Below are 20,218 nucleotides of genomic sequence, written 5' to 3'. Positions count from 1 at the left end.
AAGAGTCAACTTTTTTCAAAAACACGTCCATGCGCTTCATCAAAGGCGCTGGGTCTGTGTGGAATGAGTTGGTAATCACGTTTTGAAGAATTAAGTTATTTTCATCCCACTAAGATTGAATATTGGAGAATCCATGCTTCAAGACATCCTTAAAACACTTTTGAAGGTAATTAGTCATGGCTTTTTTCAGAGCAGCCTTCAGATAAAGAGACTCTTTGGTAATTCCAGGCGGAGAACCAGACATGAAAGAACAGATTGGTGCAGCCCGATGATTATTTGTTTGTGAAGGCGAAATACTGGCTAAAGCCAACGAAGATGAAACGACAGGAACTCCTTGATTGATCTCTGAAATGTTAACTCTTACAGGCCCTGAATTTACTTCATCTTCAACATTAAAATTGTCCATGATATACACCAAAGTACCTCCATTGATGGTGCTCGGATATTTACAAGGATGGTCATGAGAATCATGAATACCATCTATTCCTTGAAGTGCATTGATTCGCTCGTCATTCTCGCCAGTCTGATCTTGCAAAAAGTTTGGATTCATGGAGAAATTTAGTTCTTCAGAGATGCTCGAAAAACCTACAAAAAATGGAGCATGATTTCAAAAAATGGGGGGAGAGTGCAGCAAACAACAACAGGGCACATACCTGCACTTCGTGTCCTAGGCGACATGTCTAAAAATCAATCTTCTGATGGTGTGTTCGAGAGGTTGATGTTAATGTGAGAAGCTCCAACTTCACCTTTTGAAAGACTCGGAATATTTTGAAACGGCCTTGGTTCTATTGGTCGTTTGGTTTTGTATATTCAAGAAAGAGGAGTTTGAAATTGAAGATTGTGACAGAAAATCAGATACAAACAATACATAAAAAGGGGGAGAACTATACCTGATCTCTAGAACTTTCATCTTCTGAAGTCAAAGTCTTTCCTGGTGCTTGTGATGCTCGATCTCCAGGACTACTGTGATCTGGAATCAAAATTGCTTTCGGCACCTTATCAGCGGGCTCAGAGGTGGCAGCAATCTGTGCCGAGAGAACTATAATTTTGATTCTCTTAATACCTCTTTCATTTTGCTGGGTTGGATCCCTCTTTCGAGAAACCTCTTCAGGAGCAGCATTTGGAGGGTTTAACCCTCTAGCTAAAAACCTGTTCGGAGTTGAGCCAAAAACAAAGTCATGGCTCTCATTAGAAAATAAGACTTGCACCTGGATCTTAGTCAACAGTGGTAACACTTTGCTATTCCACCAAGCCTGGTATTCAACATCAATGTTTCGATGTATGTCCCTCACATACTCTGGAATATGAAATACAGACCCACTTTTTGTTCGAGTTAAGGACAACCAAACTCGATACATTTCGCCTACATTGGGGACAATATTCAACTTTCTTGGTGAATTGGGAAGTTTCCGTCTAAAGTCAAACTGTCTCGCAAATCTGTGAGGATTATATGCCTCAAGAATGAAAGATAAATTTCCTCGACGATAAGAAACAAATCCAGATCGAATACTCATCATGAATTCTGAAGTATCTGCAGACCTCGGTTGGTCATCCACACGTGCATCAGGATGAGACGATGAGGGTAATGAATTCCAACAAAAGTTACCAGTGTTCATTACTCCACGGATAAATTCCCAACAATCAACAACATCTTTCTCCCAAGATTGAAAAGCATTCAGAGTTCCGACATATCTTCGAATTATAGGGCGAGAATAACTTTTGTCTACATGAGCATAAACACCTCGAACAAAATAAGTTGCTACCCAAGCATAAAGAAAATGTCCAGGAAATGAATGTGAAATTGAGCCAATGTTTGGATTTGCCTGATAGTTAGATGTTTGTGTAAGTTCACTATAAATGCTCGCCAATATGGGTGGAACCAGACTATAAGTGTATCTGCCTGCCATTTTAGAATATGCTTTAAAAGTCCTGACTCTTAGACTTTCGTCCCCAGATGGAAGAATGAAGTGACAAAGCCATAGGGAGAGATAGACTGCTATCTCTAATTCCTCCTCTTCTTCCATAGACAGAGATACTGAAAAATTACCCCAATGACGTCAATCCCTACGATTAATGTCTCTCGGCTTGTTTGGGCCTCCGTATTTCCTTCGATGTTCTTTGATGACGCCTCTTGAATGGATTTAAATTCATAGCATTCTTATAATTTTTTTGTTGTCGAGGGTTCGGGACACAACCATTCTCATGAAACCAAAAATTAATCCACTGTTCGTGAGTAACTCTGTCAGATTCATTCGCATGGGCAATCAATGCAAAAACATTAAAGAGATACAAACAAGACTTGGGAAGATGATCCGTCAACTTTGAAAGGCTTGGGACTACTTCCTCATAATAATGACCCATGATCAAAAGTCAACTTATCTCGCTGATGTCCCAAAGAGAAATGCCAATTTTACTATTGGCAGTCACAAAGGTGTTGATCTCTGAACACTAAACCTCATAAAGAGCGCTGTAAATGGAGTTTGGGCGATGGTAATCTTTTGCAGTAGAACCGACTGCAAAAGCTAACTCGCGGAGATTCCTGTTGAGCAGAAGTTTCTGGACCCACAAAAACCACTCCCAAAATTTTGGGAAAAAAGAAATCTCTCCTCGACTGACCAGTGCGCTTCCCCATCGTATTTCTCTATTATCAATTCTCTCAGAAATCACAGCCCTTGGGATGTACTTCATGCTCTGGGAATGATGAGGCGGAAGACACAAAAAGGAAAGATGACTGCTAGAGCGATTGAACTTGCTAGTATCCAAACTCTCATGACATTCACTAATGGTGGACATATGCAACTCCGACAATGGCTCCAGAAGGTCGGGGGAAGGATCTGTCGTTAGCTTATGGACACTAAATTTAAGTTCACCTCATACGCCGATCTGGGCATGGTACTTCACATCAGTATCTTTGAAACGCAGATAACTTTTGCCTTGATTTTTAAGTTCAACAATTTCGTGCATGTCAGAGCACACTTTATCATCAGAACTTGTTCCAGTCATGCCTGCAACAAAAAAAAAAGTTAGCCAAAAAAAATGGGGGGCAGTAAACCTCTCAAATTAGTTTATTGTCTAAAATCCCAAGTCTCCCAAATATGTAAGTAGCTTTTATAAAAAATACCTTCAATGATAGAAGGAACCGGTCCTTGGTCCTTAACATTAAGTGTCTTGGACGATGGAAGGAACAGGTCCTTGGTCCTCAACACAAAGTGTCTTGGACAGTTGAAGGAGCCAGTTCCTGATCCTTAACACAAAGTGCCTTGGACGGTGGGAGAAACCAGTCCTTGGTTCTTAACATAAAGTATCTTGGACGATGGAAGGAACAGGTCCTTGGTCCTCAACACAAAGTGTCTTGAACAGTTGAAGGAGTCAGTCCTTGATCCTTAGCACAAAGTGCCTTGGACGATAGAAGGAACCAGTCCTTAGTCCTTAACATAAAGTGCCTTGGACGATGGAAGGAACCAGTCCTTGGTTCTCAACACAAAGTGTTTTGGACGATGGAAGGAACAGATCTTTGGTCCTCAACACAAAGTGTCTTGGACAGTTGAAAGAACCATTCCTTGGTTCTCAACACAAAGTGTCTTGGATGATGGAAGGACCAAGTCCTCAACACAAAGTGTCTTGAACAGTTGAAGGAGTCAGTCCTTGGTCCTCAACACAAAGTGTCTTGAACAGTTAAAGGAGTCAGTCCTTGGTCCTTAATACAAAGTGCCTTGGACGGTCAAAAGAGTCAGTCATTGGTCCTTAATACAAAGTGCCTTGGACGATGGAAGGAACAGGTCCTTGGTTCTCAACAAAAAGTGCATTGGATGGTGAAAAGTGGCAGCCCTTGGTCCTCAATGTGTATGAAGGTTTGCAATTTTGTTCATAAGCATATATTTTCGGAACTCATGAAATAATTGCAACAAAAAAAAAGAAAAAAAATTTAACCTCTACACGAAGAAAATCTTGAATCTCAAAATCTTGAATTTCCTCCAAAGAATTGAAACCCTACATTAAAAAATAATAATAATAATAATAAAATAAATGTTAGTTTCAACTTTGTTAAAACAAAAATACAAAAAAAAAATATAATAATAATAATAATAGCGATAATCAACCAAAAAAAAAGAGGCGAGAGTTTAAAAAAAAAAAGGAGGAAAACGACGTACTGCCGTGTTTCAATTGTTGGAATTGGCCAATTCTAACAATTGGGATTATTTTGGTTTCCATAGGAAATCATTAATATATATATATATATATATATATATATATATATATATATGAAAAGAGGAAACCAATTTTTTTGGTTTATGCTGTTGCAGAAAGTGAGAATTCCAAAGTCAAACTTTGATTCTGCAATTACAGAAACCACCAAAGCTAGACTTAGCGCCGTTTGAGCCCCATCATTTGTAGATTATAATGAGATGAATAATATTTTTTTAAAAAATGAGTAATTGAAAAGTCTTTAATTTATGTGTAATATTATTTTATTGAACATTGTGGTTAAAAGTAGGAGAGGAAAAATTTTAATTTAATTTAATGAGAAATAATATGGCTCAAACGGGGGCTAAATGGCAGAAACCAAACGGATTGCCGCAAAACTATTAATTAAAAAAAAAAAGAGCACAAACGTTTCTGCCATTCACAGAAACCGAGGAAAACCACAGTGGTTGCGGCGGTAACCAAGAAGAATTAAAAAATATATAAAAATAGAGAGAGAGAGGTGAAAGAGGCGGGGAAAAAAATAAAAATAAAAATATTTACCTTAAACAAAGTTAATTCACTTGTGTCAAAATCTTATAATTCGTTCGTATAAGTAGGCGAAAAACGGACTTTACTTAAGCCCAATTTACCATGAAATGTAAAAATTAAAAAAAATAAAAAAAATAACCTGTTTAAATCAAATTTGATAAGGATCTATAAAATAAATAAATAATCAAAATTTGACAAAAAAAAATTCTTATTCTCAAATTTGAAGGATAAATTTTTTATCAAAATTCATATCTTATTCTCAAAATTTCAGTCTGTATTAATTTACTAACGAGAAATTTGAGTTCAAATCAAATTCTAAATTAAAAAAATAATAATAAAATAAAATAAAACAAAATCAAAAAATTCAAAAAATCAAGATTTATTAATTTATTTATTTTATAATAAATAAATAAATTTTGAGGGGGCATTTGTAAACATAAAAAAAATAATAAATAAATAAAATAAAATGGATTGAGTCGATTTAAATCATTAGCCCAATTAAATATTAAGTCTACTAAAGTTCATAAAAACCCAAAAACCATACCACATTTTAAATAAATAAACTAACACATAAAATAAACAAACAGATAAATAAAACTATAATTACTCAATTATCTCTTTTAATTAAATATACTTGAGTAATTACCAAAATTAGCCCGATTCCTCCCCTATAAATAAGATCAATGGTCCATAAGGCAGAAGGATAGAAAGCAAGCAAGAAAAAAAAAGCAGAGAACGCCACGAAGTGTTGAAAAAATTTCAAGACTAGAAGAAGGGAAGAATTCCTCTCAAATCCAAATCCAGTGAACCTCAAGAAGTTTAAAATCTTTTTCGAATCAAACAGGTTCACGCCAAGTCCAAGGAGATCAAAGTCTTCTTCAAATCAAATCAAATTCAAGTTCAAATCTAAGCCCCGAAGTTCAAGTTCCTAACAAGTCAAGTCTCGACAAACCAAATTTTCAACAAATTCTTGAAGATCAGGATTCAAGTCACGTGGCTCCTCGTTTTCAAATATTCAAATCATTAATCAGAGAATTTTACAATTTTGCAATTACAAGAATGTCAACATCAATTGTAATTATCAAAATACAATTTTTAACGATTTCTGTATTTTAACACACGAGATTTCATCGTACACTATCATTTAGAAGGGTGTATTCAATTGAGACATTTAATGATTTCTTGAAATTTAAAAAGTTTAAGGATATTCAATTGAGATTTTTTAAGACTCTCTAAAAGTCACGGTGTATTCAATTAAAACTTTTTAAAAGTCTCTATAAGTTTTGAGATATTCAAATTTTAATGACTTCTAGAGACTTTTACAAGTCTCTGGAGTACTAAATTTTAAGCAGAAAATGATCATATTATATCATAAAATTTGTCTCTCATTAATCACGAGATTTTGGAAGATTTTCACAAAAAAAAAAAAAAAAAAAACTTTTTTTTCCAATTTTTCTTTCATTTAACCTTCTATGGGCATGTTAAAATTTATTTTTTTCTATTTATTATATTTCATTTAGTTTTTTTCTATCTCTCTCTTGTTATTTATTTCTATTTTCTATGAAAAAATTAAATTGGATTCTTATAACATTTTTTTTTCTTTTTTCATTCATTTTTTTGTGAAAAATATTATTTTTTTGTTAAATTATAAAATTTTATATGAAAAAACTATATATACGTATAGTTTTGATTATTAATTATTTAATTAATATCTTAAATTTTTATTTTTTCAATTTTTTTTATTATATGGGAAGAAGACGAAGTGAATCAAAATGAGAATTATGAGAATGAACACCTCGTATATGAGAATTTCATAATAAATTCATGTGAATTCTATTTCAAATGAAAGTTTTCAAAAGTCTTTTGAAATCCACAAAAGTCTACAAAAATTTTAAAATGAAAATCCATAGAAATTTACGAAAGACTTCCACTAATTCCATACAAATTTTTAAAAGATCCACGAAATCCACAAAAGTCATCACTTAAAAAAAGTCTATCAAAGTTTTCAAAAGTCCCGATTGAATACACCCCTTTAATGTCAATATTTTAACAGCTATTGCATTAAATAGCATTACTTGTTTATGAAAAGTGTGCCACAAATCACATAGGACTTCACATTTTCATGCCACTTTTTATTGTGTGCATGCTTTGGGACCACATGTAGGAAAAGATTTCTATATTGTGTGAAATTTTTGGTGCAAATAAACAATTTAAAGGGTTGAAATTTATTATAACTCTATTTAAATGTAGCATGAATTCTTATTTAATGAGTCAATTATTTATTTTGGTCCAGCGACATTAAATTTTGCAAAAATTATAACAACACTCCCTAATGTTTGGTGCTGTTAGCACTTGAATTTGGAAAATAGATTCGAAAATTTATGGAGATATAATCCTTTTTCTCCTTTTTCTTTTCTTTTCCTTTGTCTATTTATTTTTGTGGATTCGAACACGAAAAGAAAAGCTTCATAGCGTACTCAAATAATAACATTTTATATTAATTTTAATTATTATCATTGGGTTTTATTAGACAATCATCTGTTAAAAATAACTTTAATTAAAATAATTGTTTGGGTGTTGAACGATCGGAATTCCTGATGTCAACACCAATTATTCAATAGTCAACAAGTACAAATCTCGTTGGTCAACTGCCGACACTCAAGGCATCAATGTTGACACACGAGTTTTATGAAGTCATCGTTTTATATATTTATGGTTGGTGTCGAAACTCGAGCTATGGGGGCATAGCTTGTTTTTTCTATAATTCTATCTGTATTTTCTTCGCAAATTGTGCTTGAATCCTCGATACTGAATATTAGGTCTTCATAAGTTGCAAAATATAAATTTTAAAGAAAACGGAAGTATGGAATATAAATTCATCCAAAATTAATTTAGAAAATAAAAGGACAAATTATTCTCGAAGGTTAAAAAAGTTCAAGTCAATATAACTATAGTAGTAAAAAAAAGTCAAACATTTCACCGTCCTTACAGTTGACTTCAATTAGTAAACCAAAAAAAAAAAGTTTTCGAGGTTCTTTTCGTTTTAAAAAAAAAAAAAAAAAAAAAAAAAAAAAAAGTCAAACATTTCATCGTCCTTACAGTTGACTTCAATTAGTATACCAAAAAAAAAAAAATTCTCATTGAAAAAGAGGACCAATATTTTCGAAATATTCAACATCAACCCCACCTTCCTCTCCTTCATTTTCATTTTCACCCTCGTCTCCACAATTACATACAGATCCTACCACAAGCAACAACTGATCTTAGAAATACCTATGCAACAATCCCACCTTAGTTCCTGCATCTCCACAGCAAACTTCCTCCTTCTGCAGCCTCCGCCGACTCCGGAGGCGGCGAATGCGGAAACATATTTCCAAACAGCAAATAAATGGGCCCGCTGCACAGAGCAAAGGGAGGAGAAAAGGGCTGCAGAGAATTAAAAAGAACTATATTCTGCCATGATTAATCGAAGATGTGAAGAGCATTGCGATGAATGAAATAGTTATTGAAATTGAGTGGTTGGAATACAAGACTGTTTTCGCGCTTGATTCACATTTCTGTGTTGGGTTTTGTTAAATGGGGAGGGGCTTGGGAGTGGAGTGGATGGGATTGAACCGAACGAACGAAGTGGGATAAAATTTAGTGCTTAAAATTTTATAAATTTTTTAATTGATGAAACTTGATATACGTCTTATTAAAATTTGGTTGAGTGGACTATAAATGTGAATGCATGCATATTACCTTGAGTAGATAAAGGACTCGAGTTCAAGTCTTATAAAGGCAAAGCATTCTTTTTTTCTCTCTAACTTTGAAATTTTGGTTTAAGCTTTTAAATATTTATAAGTCGTGGATTCTAATACATGTGTGATTAATAAAATAGATAAAAATTGTTTATCATACAAAAAATATGTAAAAAAAAATTAAAAAAATAATAATTATAATAATCAAATTATAAACAATTATAAATTTTGCAAAACACACACTTACCTATACGTGCAAAAGTAGTTAAGAAGATCGAGCTTTTATTTCTTTTAAACATAGGAATCATTTTCAATACACCACGTAATAAGTTAGATACACCTAAGATGTTAGGTGCAACACAAAAGCAGCTTTTGTAATACTTTATTTTACTTTAAACCTACCTTTAAAAAAAAAAAAAAATTATTTTAGCTGTCGAATAAACGTTAGTGATTATCAAATATAGCTTGACCATTTAATTGAATTGGTCGACTTTGTACTTGAGCAGCTTGGGCTTGGTTCGATGTTAAGTTTTTCCTATAGTAAGTATACGATATTGTAATAAATAATATATGGACCTATAAATCTGTATGATCGCTTTCACATAGTCTATTATTCATTCTATAATTGACGAAAACAATATATTTTGTGATTGATGATCTAAATTATCTAGTTATGGCCCCGCTTGGTACACATTAATTTAAAAATGAGAATGAAAATATAATCGTTACGGACCTCACACAAGAGATAGAAAGTCAAATATAGTGACTTGATGTGATGGATAATGGTCATATTTTTCATTTTAATGAAAAAATGGGAACCAAACGGGGACTATATCAATTTTACCTAAATGCATACAATCAAATCAACTTAGGGTTTGATCGTATGAACGTCGATGTTAGGACTTATAATTTCATCTAATGTCACCTTTAATTTGCAAATCAAAATTCATAAATATCAATTAATCAATTTTCCTCTCCGAGTTCAAATTGGCACGTTCAACTAAGTCAATTCGTCATAGATTTATGTGAATCCAAACAAACCTTAATTAAATACGTTCAATTTCTAAAAATTCAAATAACGATCACGATAACCGTAAAACTTATCTCCACACCTTTATCGAAATTATCGAATTTTGTTATGTGGCCTAAATCTATAACTTACTTTTAGTCAATTAATTTTCAAAACATTAAACTACATAAATAAAATCAACACAGAAAATTAAATTAATAGAATCTTGAAAATTAAAATAAAAGGCCACACGTAAATTACATTGTTTGTACTGACTAATGATTTAGTTACTCATAATAATGTAAGAATAAATAAATAAAAATGAATAGAGTTCATCATCGGGTTTTAATATCTTGTTGGAGTGAATAGTTAGATCTTGCAAAAAGAATCTTCTCCAATCTTAAAATCTTACATATCCTAGCTTTCTGCTATATAATATTGACATTGTTACGTGTTTTTCTCTCTAAAAATGCGTATCCCTAACTATAGAATAATGTCAATTATATATAAGAGTCGAAATTCTATCTAAAAAACGAGTTGATATATGTTATCACTGTAGATTTGAGTCAAATTAGAGAACAAGCAAAATTTACAAAAATTCCCCGAAGGGTACTCAATTTAGTCCCTATTTTTCAATATATTGCCCTTGCGATCATAGCCAAATAATCCTTGAGTTTAAGTTTTATATTATAAATTTAACCTTATTTTCAAAAATGTATTTTCGGAAGGTAATTATATTTATACAATAATTTTTATTTCCTGGATCACATTTTAATCTCGCCTAATATTCTTAATATTTGCTCATTATAAAACTTATGTCATTAACGATTTTCTCATGTCATTCTTATTCTCAAACTTTTTCATTAATTAACATATTTTGTATTTGATGATAATTTTATATTCAAAAGTCCGTTGAATTAGTTTAAAACAACTTATTTAAGGAAATAATTATTACAATGAATTAAGATAGAGAAATTTTACTGCTGTTAAAATGTGAAATATCGAATAAAAATTATGGTGACAATATAATTATCATTTTTACTAGGTCCATTTTTTAAAAATATCAGGGACAAGTTTTTGATATTTTAAAAAATTGAAAAGAGTGTATAGCAAACTAAATACGTCCAATCAACTGGAAAAAGTTGAAACAGTAACTGTTTAGCCACTTATCACTACTATATGAAAAAGGCAATGTTAGTTACTGTAGAAAGAATAGTAGATTCTTCCATTTTCACACACTGTAACAATTTTATTTTTTCATCTCTCGAGCAAAAACGACGCCGTCTGCAATTAAAAAAAAAAAAACATGCAAGTTACAGTGATGCACCCACTTATCCTCAATTTATGTGGATCTTTCTTTCTTCTTCTCCATTTTCACTTGCTACTGTCTCTTCTCTCCATTTTATCACTCAAATTAGCCCTAACTCCTTCTCTCTGAGTTTCATTGGGTCCTTTCTTTTCTCCATGTCTGTATACTATTTCTATTTCTATTCTATTTTTTAGACGTATGGACTAATCTGTTTTATACTTATTTTTCAGCTGTTTGCTTGGTATTCAGTGCTAGGATTTCGGTGTTTTCGGGCTGTTTTTTCTAACAAGTTAGTTCATTCTTTTTTCTCACTTATAGTTCGTATTATTTTTTCAAGTTGATTTCTGTGGGGCTTTCAATCTGTTGTAAACTTTTGTGTTTGTGTTCTTTGGTTGGTTGATTTTATATTTTGGATTTGAATGTTCTTTTCTTTCGTGATCCTAAGGCATCTTAAGGTTCGAAAATTCTTTTGCGATTTCTATATAACTCTTTTCCGTCCGTTGTGTCTGAGCAAAGTTTGTGCTCTGTGAAATTTGTTTTTTGTTAGTTTATGAGATGATAAATGAGAGTTCGAATGTGTGATATTTTATTTTATTTTATTTTTTTTGGGATTGTCGTATACCGTGCTCCAATCGTTGCGCCTATTGTATTTGTTCTCTCTGATTGTTCGATCATTGACACATATGTTTTTTTGGCTCTTACTAGATAGAATAACGTTATTTCTGCTGGCTTTATTGTAGTTTGCAGGTAGTGGTGGAGAATATTTTTATTACGAGTTGGGCTTCTTTTTAGTTCGTGATAGCAGTAATATCTAGAGATTTTTCCCGCAATGGGTTCTGAGGGGGAAATCTACTTTCATGGGATTTGATTTTTCATTTTTCTTGTATAGTGTTGAATTTTCATTGTTGATGTTGATTTGTTGTACACAAACTCTGGAGTGAACTAGGATTGTTTATTGTATATTTTGTATGAATTGATTGAGGTCTGATTGTTCTGAATTTTAGTTCTTATTCTTGTTTTTATTGAAATTTGTGGACCTCTGCAACTCAATTTTATTTAACGGAGTTGATTGATTTTTTTCTTGCGTTTTGTGTGAATTGATTTCATTTCGAATTTTTGCTATTAATGTTTTCTTTTTTTTTTCTTTTTTTTTTTTTGATATGCAATGGATCCATATCAAAATATAAAAAAATAAAATGAAATATACGTCTATGGTGGTTTCTATATAAGTGAATATAAAATAAATGTTTTGGTTGAACAATGTATCTAATATCTATTTGCGTAATGTGTGTGCAAATTTCTTATGAACATTATATTTCAATTAAGGAGTTTCAATGAAAGAATGGAACTGTATTGTTCAATTTTAGATATTTGGGAATCATTGAAATGTGGATGGAATATATTGGTAAACAAGAGAGTAAATAGAATTAGATGTAAAAATAGCAGAATAGATTAACATGGATTAACATGAAAAAAAAAACATTTTCGGTGTATACAAATTCATTTAGAAGAAAGTAAAGAGATCTCATAGACGTGTCAAATTTTCATCAACATGGTTTTTTTTGTAGACGATAAACATTGGGGATTCACTGTTCAAAAGTTCGAAAATACATGTATCGCCCATTTGTAGTTCTTTTTCTATAAAAAAAATCTACTCAGCCTATAGTCATACATCTTATTAGACTGTTTGGTCGTAAATTTGTGGCGAGCTCCCAGTTGTTATATAAAGAATCATGGATTTGAACACTTCGCACACCTTTTGGTAGGTGGTATCTAAAGAACTGTCCTGCTATACACTGGAAAACCATGGATGAATAAATTATTGATCTTGGAATCAAATTTATGTGGAAAAGATGAAGTCGAATGAGATATTAAAGATGACAACTACAATTTTTCGATAGCTGTTGTGATGAGGTGTTAGTCTTATTTCAAATACAGGGTTATCTGTATGTGAAACGTTGTATTCTTCAGTAATATCAGAGTCATATGTGACATCTAATCCAGAATGGTCAAATATGGTCATATTGAATGTCGAGTTTGCGTTATATTCAAATACCAAAACATGAGCATCCTATAAGTTATGATGGTAAAAAATTTGTTCCCATCCATCGGCAAAATATATTCTTCCTTCATCTCTTTCCAATCGTATTATGACAATTATATTATCATATGCAGTTACTTGTACTGTGCCACCAAGTTAGTGTCTTCAATCGTTGACAAAGGATTTGGAAAGCGTCCATACATATACATTAAAAAGTATAAGAGAGATATTAAGAATGCATCTATTCAAATGTGAGAGGAGAAACTATTGTGTGACTAACCAGACGGGTATTATGGTTTAGTGAAGGAGTAATGATTCTGAAGAAATGATGTGGCACATCCATTCTGTCTCGGTATACTACAATGAAAATTTTGTTAGAAAAATTCTATTTTTACGTTGTGAATGCCCTGATATAGATTTTTTTAAGGTAGATTTTGCAGTATAGGCGAGATAGAAAGTTTGTTAATGGAAGTTTCATGTGTGTAAGATAAACTTTGTATATGATTTAAAAAATAAAATATCATGTATGTCATTGTAGAAGAATATCATGAAGTTTGGTAAGAAATTCATGATTTGTGTTTGATTTTTAATAGAATTGAAGATTGAAATTTAGTCTATCTATCTTCAATAAAAAAAAAATGTAAGTTAAAACTACAAAATTTAGTCTTGAGAAAATAGCTAGGGTAATCAAGAAAGAGTAGATAGACACCTGATTTTCTTTTTCTTAAGCACCTGCAAGCAAAGTTTTTTAAATCTTTTATGTGAGGAGTGATTTAAGGTAAATTTTGAAAACACGAAAAGCTATTTAAGTTAGAGGATATGTACTTCCCCTCTTTTTTCTTTTTCTTTAGATTTGACACGAGGTTCACGGGTTGTAGAAATAGACAATATGTTACCGAAAAAGCCCGATCTTACTCTTTCCAAAAACAAAAGTGAGAAGAAAAAAATTATTGAACTATTGACGTGAGTGACTATTTGATCTAACATATTTCACACATTATTTGATTGCACTCAAAAGGTTACGATTTGAAATATGATTAATATGTCTATCATTTATCTACATTTCTGCTCATTTGAAGGATATATATATATATATATATATATATATAATTGATCTATATTTTATGTATTTATCTTAGAAATCACGTCTATTAAAAAAACTAAGTTGATTAAATGAAATTAAGTTGTTGTACTGAGAGCCGGTGAAGGAAAGAGAAAGAAAAAAAATGAAAGTTGTGCCTCCGTAATTATAGAGGCGTCGCGCCTTTTGTGCCTCTGTATTCTTTTTTTCTTAGCGCTTATTACAACAGTTCAATATTTTTTTATTTGCGGACATAATTTTATATGAAGTTATATTTTCGTTTCAACATGAGTTTCTTCTGTTGTATGAAATTTAATCAACGTTTGTGTGTGTGGTAGTCGAACTTTCTTAACAATATTTTAAAAATTTTGCAATTTCTATTTATGTGATGATAAAAAATTATAATATATAATATAGAAAAAATGAATAAGTATACTTAGTTTTTTTTTTTATTCTTCCAACTATAGTACTTAGGTGAGTATAATTTATTCATTTCTCTGTCTGTGTCATTTTTATTTTACCTTTTGAACGGGAAAAACGACGTTGTTTTCCTTTCATTCGTACAAGCACCTTGTTTTTGTCCTTATTTTTATCATTATCCTTATTTTCGTCGTCCTTTCCCATCCCTCCCATCCTTCTGTTTTCTCCCTGTTTTCAAGTTGCGTGTATATTTTGTTCAGCGATAGACCTGTTGTTGTTGGTGAGTTTCATTTTTACTTTTATTTTGTTTTTCAATATATTTCCTATTGTTCGGGTCTTGGAAGTGTATGTATTTTTTTGACTTCTTTTGTTCGAGGATATTGTTTTCAATGTGCATACTCTTAGTTATGTTTCAAATTTTATTAAGTTGATTTTTGTGGTTTCTTTGTTTCAGCAATATAATGGGTAAGCAATATTGGACGCCTACATCTACACAACTTCAAGTTCTCGAATCTATATTTAATCAAGAGAATACAACCCCAAACAAGTAAAGGATCACGCAGATAGTCTCCGAACTATCGTTGCATGGGCAAATCTCTGATATGAATATTTATAATTGGTTTAAGAGTAGACGTGCTCGTTTAAGAAGGCTAGACTTATCCACACAAGCACACGATTTTGAACTTGTAATTCAGCCAATGGTACAAAAAGACAAATTGCGTAAAAGACATATAGGTATGATTTGTTGTTTAAATGTGATTTCTTGTTGATTTAATATTTTTTACTTTCTTTTTTACGTCATTTTAACATAAATATTTGGTATTACAGAAGTATCTACAAATTCTATACATATGCTAGGAATAAGGATAAAATACTGTCCTGAGTTCACAGCAGGCTTCGTAGATTGAATATTTTTTTATAATTTTTTTTGCATCTGGCTATTTATTTGGTCATGTTGTAGTGCACTTTCTTTCATCTTATTTTGTAAAATTATTTTTAATCCAATTTTTGCACTTCCGTTGTCTTTCAGCGATCTTATACTAATTTTATGATTCTAGATTCTATTGATCAGTCTGTGGAATTACAGAAGGATCTTCATATTGATGAAATCATTGGCGTGGAAAAGCAATTTGAAAATGACAATATACAATCTCAAAGTGGTTCATATGTTCCTCTCATTTTAGATCGTTCTAAGAGAATTGATATACGAAATATTCAAGTTGAACCTTATATTCTTCCATCTTGTACAATTTGTAAACATTGTGGTGCAAAAAAGTTTTAAAAAGAAAGTAAGAGTTTTTGTTGTTGTGATAGAAATGTTAAATTACAGATGAACAGTGTTCCCCCTGAATTGTATGAGATATTTACTTCTATTTCATGTAAGACGATTGCTTTTAAAAAAGTTGCTCGTACTTATAACAACCATTTTGCATTAACTTCATTTGGTGTTAAATATGATAAAATTTTGTGCAACAATAATAGATGTGTGTATACGTTCAAAGTTCAGGAACAGGTATACCATTTTATAAATCAACTTCTACCAACTGATGACTGCGTATTTGCAGTTATGCTTTTACGATACTGATAATGAAATTAGTAATAGACTACAAATTTCAGATAGGTTAAGTGAATCAACTTTGAAAAAGTTAATAGATATCTTAAAGATGAATCCATATTGTCGTTTCTTTCGATCATTAAGTAAAGTTTCTGATTTTAATTCATGTTGTATCGTGCTGAGGTCTGATCCTGGTCTCGACCAGAGAGTATATAACATGCGATCATATGAACAAGTGGCTGCAGTGTGGGTTGATGAGGATCCATCTGCAAACATAAAGACTCGTGATATATTAATTTATGGACATTTCAATACTGCACATAGAGTAAATTACTACTATGACTGTTATGATCCACTTCAATATCTATTAATATTTACCTATGGAGAACCTGAATGGCATGAAAGTATTGAAAAACTAAATTTGAATACTTCAATAGTCCATGAAGATTTCATACAAATCAACCACATTGATTCGACCGAACAACTTATAGAGATGGAAGATCGTGGTAAGCTTTATTACCATTGAAGTTCTTTAATATTTTTAGAGCACATAAATGTATTGTCATTTCTATATCTATCTTTGTGACTTTAATTTTTTTTTCCTTTCAGTTAAGAAGAGAAGTAAGAAACGATTTATTGTATCGTGCCGTGAATATTTTTGCTACAAACTTCAAATCAAACTTTCAAATAAGTCTGTACTCCTTTATACAGACAGACTTCTACAACAATATATAGTAGATATGTATGTTAACATTGAAACTGCGAGATTGTATTATTTTCATAATAATCAAAAGACTATACGATGTGAACTTTAACAAGGAATTGTAGATAGTATATAAAATGGTGAGAATAGAGACTATAAAATTCGTAAATCAATTGTGTTGCCTACAGGGTTTATTGGGGGTCCTAGAAATTTAACTAAAAGGTATATGGATGTAATGTGTTTAGTTCAAAGATATGGAAAACCTGATGTATTTTTAACAATGACATGCAATTCAAATTGGTCTGAAATTAAACAAGAATTGAGGTACAATGATAAAATACAGAATAAGCCAGATTTGTTAGCTCGAATATTTCGAGCAAAACTTGAAGAACTAAAAACAAATTTAATAAAGAGAGAAATTCTAGGGCATATAGCTGCCTATGTGTATGTAATTGAATTCCAAAAAAGAGGTCTACTTCATATTCATTTTCTCCTGATATTTAAAACGAGTTTTATGATTACTAATTCTACGCAAGTTGACGAAATTGTTTCTTGTGAAATACCATATCCAAAGAGAAATCCTCACTTGCATGCTACTGTGGTCAAACATATGATGCATGGTCCTTGTGGACAATTAAATCCTACAAATATGTGCATGAAAAATAACCATACTTATAAAAATAAGTATTCAAGAAAATTCATTTTGCATACTTCATTAGATAGTGATTTATATCCACTTTATAGGCATCGTAATGATGGTGTTACTGTTAGGGTCAGAGGGTCTGTACTAGACAGTAGATGAGTTGTACCATATAATCCTTATATTATGGCTAAATATGACTGTCACATTAATGTTGAAATATGTTCTTCAGTTAAAGTAGTCAAATACTTATACAAATATGTATACAAAGGACATAATCGTGTTAATTTTACTATGAATAAAGATTCCAAGGAGCATTATATTGATGAGATTTCGAATTATCAAACCGTTAGATGGATATCTGCACCGGAAGCTATATGGAGGATTTTTAGTTTTGATTTATTCGACATATCTCCTTCTGTAGTTTCTTCGCAGTTACATATTGAAAATGATCAGTTGGTTACATATAATGAAACAGATGATTTATCAGAATTTATAAATAAATACTTCATCCAACGAACAATGTTAACTGAATTTTTTAGAATGAATATTTTAAATGAAAAGGCAAGAACTTTGTTTTATAAGGATTTTCCTACATACTTTGTAAGCAATACATATTTTCGAGTTTGGAGTCCTAGAAAAAAGTAAAATGTTATTGGTAGAATAATTGCTGTTAATCCATCTGAGGGCGAGAGATACTTTCTAAGAGTTTTATTGAATCAGGTTAAAGGGCCTAAGTCTTTTCAAGATTTAAGAACATTTAATAACATTGTTGTGCCAACGTATCGCGAAACTGCATTTTTACATGGTCTAATAGGTGGGAATAATTATTGTGAAATGTGTTTAAATGAGGCGATCACCTATCAAATGCCTACATCATTATGTCACCTATTTGCTAATATATTAATTTTTTGTAGCCCTAAAAATCCTAGAAATTTATGGGTTAAATTTAAAGTGTACATGATAGAAGAATTTTTACATGCAAGCATGACAGTATGTGATGTCGAGGTTAGGGCTTTGAGATGCATAAATTCATTCTTGGAAGTTTTTGGTACAAACATAAATGATTTTGGTCTGGTAGATTTTGACATTATTGTACGATGCGGATGTGTTAGCAAACATGATTTTAAAAGAGACTACAAATATTAATGTTCAGTGTGACATGTATTTTACAGAGAATTTAAATAAAGAACAATAATCTGCCTATAATGTTATTTTAGACTGTGTTGTAAATAATAAAAATGAAGTTTTTTTTATTGATGGTCCAGGAGGTACTGGAAAAACTTTTCTGTACAAGGCATTACTTGCTACAGTAGATCTCGACAACTTATTGCATTAGCAACAGCATCATCGGGAGTGGTTGCTTATTTTTTACCGACTGGGCGAACTGGTCATTCACGTTTTAAAATCTCACTTCAAACAAGTTCTGATATGCGATATTCAGTAAGTAAACAATCATTACTTGGTCAACTTTTACAAATGACAAAGCTAATTGTGTAGGATAAGCATCAATGATTAATAGATGTGTTTTTGAAACTTTTGATAAAATGTTAAAAGATATTACTGAATGTGAATTGCCATTTGGCGGAAAGGTTGTTGTGTTCGGAGGAGATTTTCAATAAGTGTTGCTAGCAGTACAAAGAGGAACAAAAGATGATATCATGAAGGTCAGTTTAGTTTTTTTTAGATTTATGGCAATATTTTACACAACTACCGTTGACCGAGAATATGAGAGCTAAATTAGATCCTTTGTTCTGTAAATATTTACTTAGAATTGGAAATAGTATTGAAAGAAAACATACATGTCACATAATTAAGCTTCCTTCATATATAATAATAGATTTTGAGAGTGAATTTGAATCATTGAAAAAACTAATTGCTATTGTGTTTCCTAATTTTCACACATATGGTGACAATTTGAATACTATGATAAATAGAATTATTTTGACTCCAAAAAATGTACATGTAGATGTAATAAACAATATGTTAGTTAAAGAAATTTCAAGAGAGATATTTACGTATTTTAGTTTTGACGAAGTAATTGATAAAATAGAAGGATTTATTCATGATGACTTTTTGAAAAGTCTAACTCCAAATGGCATCCCTTCACATGAACTTGTACTAAAAAGAAATCGTCCTATTATGTTGCTTAGAAACATTAATCTTTCAGAAGGTTTGTGTAATGGGACCAGATTTATTTATCGAGAATTTAAACGAAATGTTATTTTAATCGAAACTGGAATATGTGAATATCGTGGAAAGCAAGTATTTTTACCTAAAATTCCATTTATTCCACTTGAAGGAAGTAAGCATTTAGTACTATTTAAGAAAACTCAATTTTCCATTCGTCCTTATTTTGCAATGACCATTAACAAAGTTCAAGGTCAAACTTTAGATTTCGTTGGACTATATTTGCCTGAACCTGTCTTCTCACATGGTCAGTTATATGTCGCTTTATCTAGAGCAAGAACAAGAGAAAACATAAAAGTTATAATAAAGTCTATTGATAAAAAAAATCACACAATTGTTGCACAAAAAATGTAGCCTACCTTGAAATTTTGAATTTGATACATACTACTTAACAAGTCTATAATTACAAGTTTTGCTTAATTGGACTGCCAATCTATTGTTAGCTTAAAAGAGGATATTTTCTCTGCTAATTCATCTTTTGTCAAGAAGAATAACATTGAGCTATACAAGGTTAGCTATTCTTATAAGTTATTTTATGCGTTTCAATTATACTTGTTAGTACGATTTATTCTTCAACATGGTACATACAAAATGGTCAAATCATTATCTTTAAACATGCCCTTCATAATATTCCATGTTCAACATATCTTTATTTATTTAGGTCTAAGTAGTCTTATTTTATATACACACAAACTGACGTGACAAGATACCAAAAGAATGATAAAAAAACACAAGCATATTACATAATATTCCAATCAGTATATTCTTGTTATCTACTACAATTATGACTTATGAG

The 20,218-nt window shown here is 31.3% G+C and overlaps 1 protein-coding gene and 1 pseudogene across 1 annotated transcript; one reads left to right on the top strand and one right to left on the bottom strand.

Annotated features, from left to right (window-relative positions):
* Positions 1–7,861: 7,861 nt before the first annotated feature.
* Positions 7,862–10,712, bottom strand: LOC111373892 (annotated as a pseudogene).
* Positions 10,713–19,215: 8,503 nt separating this feature from the next.
* On the top strand, positions 19,216–20,089 carry LOC111373891 (ATP-dependent DNA helicase PIF1-like). Its single transcript, XM_022996481.1, has 3 exons — positions 19,216–19,730; positions 19,866–19,932; positions 20,084–20,089. Exons 1-3 carry the CDS (start codon positions 19,216–19,218, stop codon positions 20,087–20,089), a joined length of 588 nt encoding a protein of 195 aa, XP_022852249.1.
* Positions 20,090–20,218: the final 129 nt, after the last annotated feature.

This window comes from Olea europaea, unplaced genomic scaffold (assembly GCF_002742605.1).
Source record: "Olea europaea var. sylvestris unplaced genomic scaffold, O_europaea_v1 scaffold1175, whole genome shotgun sequence".
In the NCBI taxonomy this organism is placed as follows: Eukaryota; Viridiplantae; Streptophyta; class Magnoliopsida; order Lamiales; family Oleaceae; genus Olea; species Olea europaea.
This window is presented reverse-complemented; position numbering and strand designations above follow the sequence as displayed.

Coding starts and splice junctions, on each gene's coding strand:
- LOC111373891 (XM_022996481.1), top strand. CDS start 19,216: ATGTTAGTTAAAGAAATTTCAAGAGAGATATTTACGTATTTTAGTTTT. Junction 19,731..19,865: donor AACATAAAAGTTATAATAAA/GTCTATTGATAA, acceptor ATCTATTGTTAG/CTTAAAAGAGGATATTTTCT.